The sequence below is a fragment of the Montipora foliosa genome, chromosome 2 (genome assembly GCF_036669935.1).
Source record: "Montipora foliosa isolate CH-2021 chromosome 2, ASM3666993v2, whole genome shotgun sequence".
NCBI lineage: Eukaryota > Metazoa > Cnidaria > Anthozoa > Scleractinia > Acroporidae > Montipora > Montipora foliosa.
The window spans coordinates 63,582,931-63,590,430 of NC_090870.1; the positions used below are offsets into that span (position 1 = coordinate 63,582,931).

Consider the following 7,500-nt stretch of genomic DNA (forward strand, 5'->3'; position numbering starts at 1 on the left):
ACTCTTCCTCCCAAGTTAGCTAGCAAATTCACTCTAAACAGTCAAATTCACACATATTATTCTAGAAACTCTCATGCATTTCGTCTGCCTTTCTGTCGGACTAACATTAAACAATTTTCTGTTTTCTATCAGGGACCTAAATTTTACAATTCTCTTGACATTGATATAATGAATTCTTCCTCAACAGCTTCCTTCAAGAAAGCACTTAAGTCATTCTTTTTTAACAACTATTCTGAAAATTAAGTATTTTGTTCTTCCTGTGTCAAATTGTTTTCACCCTGTAATTTTACTTTCACAACTGTTTACATATTTCAACACCTTAATTAAATGACTAAGTGTTTGTAATTGTATGCTTCATTACCAACTTGTAAGTTCAAACTGTTTTTAATTTCCGTTCATTACTTTATATTTCAACACGTTAAATAACTAAATGTTTGTAACAACTGTATTCTCCGTTGCCAACTTGCATGTCAACAATAGATAGATGCTTTTACTTGGGGAGGCCTAATTTACATAAGCTTAGTAGTTTCTTTTAGGCCTCCTCGCCACCAATGTAATTCAATAATTTTTCTTTCCATCTTCTCTTTTTTGATTGTTCATATTTGTATTTTAATTTCTTCTTTCTGTGGCAAAAAATAAATAAATAAATTAAAATAAAATAAAAAATTTTGTGGTCTACCGTATCAAAAGCCGCACTGAGATCTAAAAGAACTAAAAGTGTCACGTGCTGGCGGTTCATATTCATTAGTATGTCATTCTGGACTTTTAGAAGTGCAGTCTCGGTACTGTGGCCTTTTCTAGACTGAAACAGAGGATATAGGCCAAGATCCATCATTCGATTGTATGTTTGGTCATATGTGTATATGTTGTATGTTTTGGTCATATGTGTATGTTTGTATGTTTGGTCAAAGATTCAAGCAATGTTGTTTGGTTATAGGTTCAACCGAAGTCAATGGAAGCCGTAAAATTGTAAAAACAATATTTAGGAAATTTACTTGTACATGTTCATCATCAGTTGTTCCTTCTCATCGCATTCCGCTTGTGCTTCCCAGAATTCCACGAGATTCCTGTGACCTTTTGGTGTTTCCGAACTTAAGACTTCGCAGATTGAGCAAAATTTAATAAGCGAGATTCTCTGATATTTTTGCCGCCATTTAAAATACTCATTGTAAGCAATGTTGTTCTTATCTAGGAAGTGCAGATAATCTGCGAGATCTTTCACTGTGTTGAAGTCCAATACGTTGATATAAGAACCAGGAATGGCAAGTTTGGCGTAGTTTGCACCTCCCATTACAACTGGTATGACATTCTCTTCTCCTATGTAAAGAAAAAAAAATAAAGCAATGAAGATATGGTAGGTTAGACAGTTATGAAAGAATGTTTATTATTTGTACCAAATGAAATTTAAAAGCATTCAGGCGGTGGCGTGGGGGTCAGCAACGGCAGAATGACATCGATAGGCCAAACCCTGTGAGAAGCCCATTGTCCGACTAACTCCATCATCACGCCTAAAGACACTCTTATGATTGGACATTGGAATGTACGGAACTTGTACAGGGGAGGGGCAGCAGCGCAGGTGGCTAGAGAGATGGAGGGATACAAAGTGGACATATTGGGGATTAGTGAGTGTAGATGGACAGGAGCTGGGAGACAGAGGATAACATCAGGACAGACAGTGTCGTATGCTGGTGAAGAAAAGGTGCACGAAGATGGTGTGGCCATTATGATGAGCAAGCGAGCAGAGAGAGCCCTCATGGAGTGGACCCCGGTGAGCGAACGGATCATTACCGCTAAATTTTACTCCCGCTTCAGGAGGCTGTTAGTGATACAGGTCTACGCGCCACACAACGAGAAGCAGAAAGATCACTTCTATGAAGAACTGCAGCAGACGATAGACGGATGCAAAAGAAACGATATTGTGGTACTGATGGATGACTTCGACGCTCAGGTGGGAGGAGACAACAAGGGATAAGAGAGTTGCATAGGGAGACATGGGATGGGACACAAGAATGACAACGGAAAGAGGCTGTGTGATTTTTTTGTGGCAAATGACCTGGTCATCACAGGAACATTGTTTCAACACAAAGATATTTACGAGGCAACATGAGTCTCGGCAAATGGCAGAGTGAAGAATCAGATTGACCATCTTTTGATCAGTAGGCGGTTGAAATCTGCAGTCCTCGACACTAGAGTGCAGAGGGGGGCCAACGTCAACAGCGATCACTACCTCGTAAGGACTAGGATTCGGCTGAAACTCAGCAAGTACGCCAACATGGAAAAGTTCAAGCCCAGGTTCAACACGAACAAGCTGAAGGATAAACACACAAAACGCATGTACTGTGAGGCAGTGGGGCGGAGGTTAGAGGAGAACAGAGGAGAGGAAAAGAAGAGGTAGAGGAGTTGTGGGAGGAACTGAGGAGGGCATTCGTGGAGTCAGCGGAGGAGGTCCTTGGGTTCCAAAAAGGAAAGAGAAAAGTCTGGATGAGTCAGCAAACCTGGAAGGTAATGGACGAAACGAAGGAAATCAAGACCAAGCTGGACAGTACTAAGTCAGAGAGGATACGGAACAAGATCAGGGAGCAGTACAGGGACAAGAGAGAGGACAAGAGGAAATGGATGACAGAGAAGGCCCAGGTAGCAAAGACAGCAGCAGAGAACGGGAGAGCTAAGGAGTTGTACGACATCACCAGCCAGTTGAGCGGCAGGGGGCCGAGGAAGACAGCGGCAGTTACCAACAAGGAGGGAAGACTTTAAGGAGAAAAGGCAGGCAAGATGGAAGGAGTACTTTGAGGGAGTCTTGAATAGGGAGGCACCACCAAACTCACCGACAGATGAAGAAGTGGGGGAGGGGGAGCTGGACATCGATACGGAACCACCAACAGAGAAGGAAATTAAAAGGGTGGTGCAAACTCTCAAGAATGGGAAGGCACCAAGAATCGACCAGATAACAGCAGAACTGTTGAAGGTTGATACATAAAGCACCTGTGTGGAACTCGGGCACCTCTTTGACCTGATTTGGCGGGAAGAGAAAGTGCCGGAGCAGTGGAAACAGGGCCTGATATGTAAGATACCGAAGAAAGGGAATCTACAGCAATGTGGAAACTGGAGAGGAGTGACACTGCTATCTATTGCTAGCAAGGTGATGGGAAAGATTCTGATTAGCAGAATACAAGATGGTGTGGGCCACAGGCTGAGGAAAGAGCAGGCAGGATTTAGATCAGGGAGAGGCAAAGTCGAGCAGATCTTCATCCTACACAACATCTTGAAACAAGTGGACGAATGGAATGCAACTATGTACTTTCATTTTGTCGACTTCGAGAAGGAGTTCAACTCGGTGCACAGAGACAGTCTGTGGAGAATCATGAAAGCATATGGGATTCCAGACAAGTTCTTAGGATTGGTGAAGGCGCTGTATGACGGATTCACATGCGCAGTGATTGATGAAAGAGAAATAACGGAGAGATCCCGGTGGTCACCGGCGTGAAGCAGGGATGTTGCATGTCGGGATTTTTGTTTCTCATGGTCATTGACTGGGTGATGAGGAAGACGGTGGACGGACAGAGAACAGGTATCAGATGGGACTTTACAATGCTGCTGGAGGACATTGACTACGCAGACAACCTGCTTCTACTAACATCAAGGGCAGACCACATGCAGGAAAAAACAGCCAGGCTAGAGAAAAATGCAGGCAGGGTAGGCTTGAAGCTAAACCCACAGAAGTGCAAGTGGATGAAGGTCAACAGCCGGAATAACGAGGGACTGAGAGTGAGAGAGAGCATGGTGGAGAAAGTGGACAGTTTCACCTACCTGGGGGCGCAAGTGACTAAGGACGGAAGAGCAACATTGGACATCAAGAAGAGGGCAGCACTGGCGTATGCAAGCCTCAACAGGCTCATTGATATCTGGAGCGCAAGAAACATCAGTAAAAAGACAAAGGCTACGCTTTTCAAGACGTTAGTGCTTTCAGTGCTTCTCTATGGCTGTGAAACATGGAAGATGACAAAAGGAGAGGAAAAGAAACTTAATATCTTCCAGACCAAGTGCCTTAGTAGAATCTTCCGCATCAGATGGCATCAGCATGTTCCAAACAAGGAAGTGCTGGAGAACCAATCAATGACCAGGTGAGAAGGAGGAGATGGTGCTGGATTGGACATGTCCTGAGACACGAGGCAATTAGCGACTGTGCTGTTGCCCTTGGATGGAAGCCAGAGGGGAAGAGAAGCAGAGGCAGACCCAAAACTACCTGGCGTCGCACTGTAGAGAAGGAGAGAGACAGACAAGGATGCAGCAAATAAGTAGAAGCAAGGCAGGCGGCAAACAACCGCTAGCAGTGGAAGAAAGATGTTCGGGCCTTGTGTGCCTCTGGCACAAGGAGAATTAACTTAATTGAAAAGCTTCACACCAGCAGCCAGTTTTCCTGCCCGCTCGTCCAGGACAACAAACCAAATTTTAAATTTTAATTTAATATTTTTCACCACAGAAACTTGAAGACTCAAAGCTTGACATGGATTATGGGAAATAGTCATAGATTTTTTAAAAGACAACCCAAGTGTATGGGACATAGGACTTGAACTCGTCACCTAAGCACTTGACCACCACAACACCGGCTGCTTGGGGCCCATATTTTAATTCCCCGCGAATTGCTCGGAGGTTGATAGCAAAGGATATCCGGAGTTTGAGTAGCCAATCAGCGTGCGCGTTCAACGCTATTCACTGTTTTAGTATACACTAATGCTGTCTGTGTTATTACTCAGCAACAAACAAGATTAAACAGTGCTAAGGGTCAGTTTCCAAACTTCAGGATAAAGCTAAACATTTTAAAATCAAAGCTTAGGATCAAATCATTAATCTAGGTTAGGCATAATTACTTTTTTAGCAGGGATCTTCTATGGGAGACTTAAATAAGTGGGTTTTTTTTCAATTCGGCGGTGTCTTGATCTTCAGTGATGAAGTAGAAAGAAGCAGTTCCTAAAGAGTGGAAACTCCGGGTTCAAATCCAATCCACGGATATGATTTTTAATTTTCTTATTTTCTCTGCTACAAGTCCTGGGACACAGTGTCCTATATTAACGATTACAGTAAATTCAAAGCAAATTACGAATTAACGATTATCCTTAACTTAGAGGAGAGATCATGTTGTGTCAACGACAAAGGAGGCAGAGAAGAAAGACCCTGGAAACGAGGTTGAAACTTTCCATCGGTGGACCAGGTAAAATGGAACTGATCATGCATGGAGATGAAGAGTACATGATGAACAGTATTCTAGAATAGTCATCTCCTTAAAAATGGGTACAAATTCAGTTTCATAAAGGTATACATTATAAAGACTGTAGTTATTTAGTTGTACTTAAATGAAAGTGTCCTTGCCCGGATATCAGCCATTTTTTTGCTATTATTACCAAACTAAAACTTAACTTGTATTTGTACAGCTACATGTATTCTTGCAGTATTAGATGAAAATCAAATTTGGCATAGTTGTCATTTATGATTGCAAATGCGAAAGCTGAACCTAGTGGGAAACACAAAACAGATATCACAAATTTATTTAGTTCACATGTGACCTGTCCATTACCAACATTTAGTTTCACTTCCAGATCTTGTGGGCTTTAGTGAGTGATGAAAAAAAGAAATTTCCTGAACCGAAATCTCTGAATACAGTTGGAAATCTGGCAAGTGGGCGGGTGTGTTAAAAAGTTAAAAGTGTGTCCAGATCCAACTTTTTCCAAAATAAAAAATAAAAAATTGGATCGGATTCAGAGCCACCTTCAGCTTTACAAACTTTGCAAAAAGTTGGATCTCAACCCACTGATGACTTTCCAGCAATAAAACATGGGGATCACGCAGATTATTTTTTAGTTATTATCACTTGAAGCTAAAGTTTCTGAGAGGTTATAGTGTTGCTATGGTGACCTGCTAAGTTGAAAAAATGTGTCCTTTCCCGCGAAAACGTATGCTAACGGTTTTGTGTTAATTAAACGGGTAAAAGTCAACGGATAATCAACGGGTAACCAACGGATTTTCTAGCAACTTAAACGCTATTCTCAACACTTCCAACGGGTGCACAAAAAACCCTAACGGTTTGCAATTTTTTCCCAACGGTTTGTCAAGATATCTTCAACGTTTTCTCCAACACTTTCAACGAGTAGAAAAAGCCGCTGTATCAACAGTTCAAGTTGTTAGCCAACGCTTTTCAACACTTTGGACGCTCCGCAGTTGCTTTTCAAATAGGGAGCCGCTTTAGAAAAAAACAGTGAACTTTTATCCGTTCCGCTACGGGGCAATAGGCGCATGGTCCCGTTGCGGAACGATAAAAGTTCACTGTTTCTTTACAAAAATTATTGGAATCGTTCCACCGACTGTCGACCAAAGAGCAAAGGGGCCATAGGCGCCTATTGTCCCGTAGCGGAACGGATAAAGTTTCACTGTTTCTTTACAAAATTTATTGGAACCGTTCCACTTTTTATCGGACCCGTGCCATTTTTGCTCTGCCGTGTAAACGCGCCCTATTCTGATATCCCTAAGTAATTAAAAATAACACCTGTAATTGTAATTATTGCCTTGTTCTACCTGGAACATGTGTCCCAGATAAATTTATGGAAAAGGCGGCGCTTATGCTCGTCCTTTCCTTCTTTTGAATATTGTTTAACTTTGTTGTGTAATAGCCACAAATCGTCATTTTCTCTGTAAATTTGCTGTGTAACTTAATTCTAGATATTGTAACTCGTTCCCTGTAATTTTTGTAACTTGTCATACTTCGTTCGTGCTAATCTGATGTTGACAAACCTGTAAGATCCCGTCGAGACAAACGATTTGCTTTGAAGTGGAAAAAGTATGTTAATGTCTGACGCGCAGGCGTAGTGCGTCTCGCAGGCGTCATTTTGACGTGTGATTGGCACTTGATTGTTCACTCAGACTAAGAACATATAAAAATAGCTGTATACCTAACAAATGAGAAGTTAAGCAGGTCTGTAAGATCGACCCAAGAGCTCCAAATACACAGCAGGAGTGTTGAGGAGTCTTTCTTCCCTCAAAATATTTCCTTCAACAATATTAACTGGGACCTCCGACAATCTGAAGGTTGGAGATGGGATGAACATATTGAGTTAAAACACTGCTATCAGTATTATTGTGCTAGTTCCTGCCAGAAATGAACTAATTTAGTGATGGGATAAGTCACAGAAATCCTTATCAAAATATTTTACTCAGGAAAATAGACCCATAAATTTCTGACCTTTTATTTTTGACGACAATTTTTATTGGCTCCATTAAAGGCGAGGCAATGAGACTGCTTAGATCTGTTTAGGACCAACTCTTCAAAAATAACATTTAAACCAACCTTAACTTAGTTGTACGTTTTTTCGAGTGGGTCTTCGTTTTCTTCGGTCTTCGTTTTCTTCGGTCTTCAGTCTTCGTTTTCGATACTACCCTATACAATGCTATCTTCATGAGGGCGTTGTCGAGCTCAAATCGTCTACAGTACTGCCTGAAATTTTCTATTTA

The 7,500-nt window shown here is 41.7% G+C and overlaps 1 protein-coding gene and 1 pseudogene across 2 annotated transcripts in view; one reads left to right on the forward strand and one right to left on the reverse strand.

The window, feature by feature from the left end:
• LOC137985169 (4-galactosyl-N-acetylglucosaminide 3-alpha-L-fucosyltransferase FUT6-like) overlaps nucleotides 1-7,500 on the reverse strand; it is an 18,932-nt gene that overhangs the window by 119 nt on the left and 11,313 nt on the right. The window contains exons 2-3 of one of the 2 annotated variants that reach the window (XM_068832696.1): nucleotides 1,002-1,317; nucleotides 1-623 (exon numbers count right to left, since the gene is read on the reverse strand). The exon at nucleotides 1-623 is cut by the window's left edge and continues 119 nt beyond it. In XM_068832696.1, coding sequence (XP_068688797.1) covers nucleotides 533-623; nucleotides 1,002-1,317 — 407 coding nt within the window. In that variant the 3' untranslated portion in view covers nucleotides 1-532. Of the gene's footprint in view, nucleotides 624-995; nucleotides 1,318-7,500 lie in introns of both variants that reach the window. The other variant, XM_068832688.1, reaches the window with a different exon arrangement.
• LOC137985183 (craniofacial development protein 2-like) lies at nucleotides 1,928-3,443 on the forward strand (annotated as a pseudogene).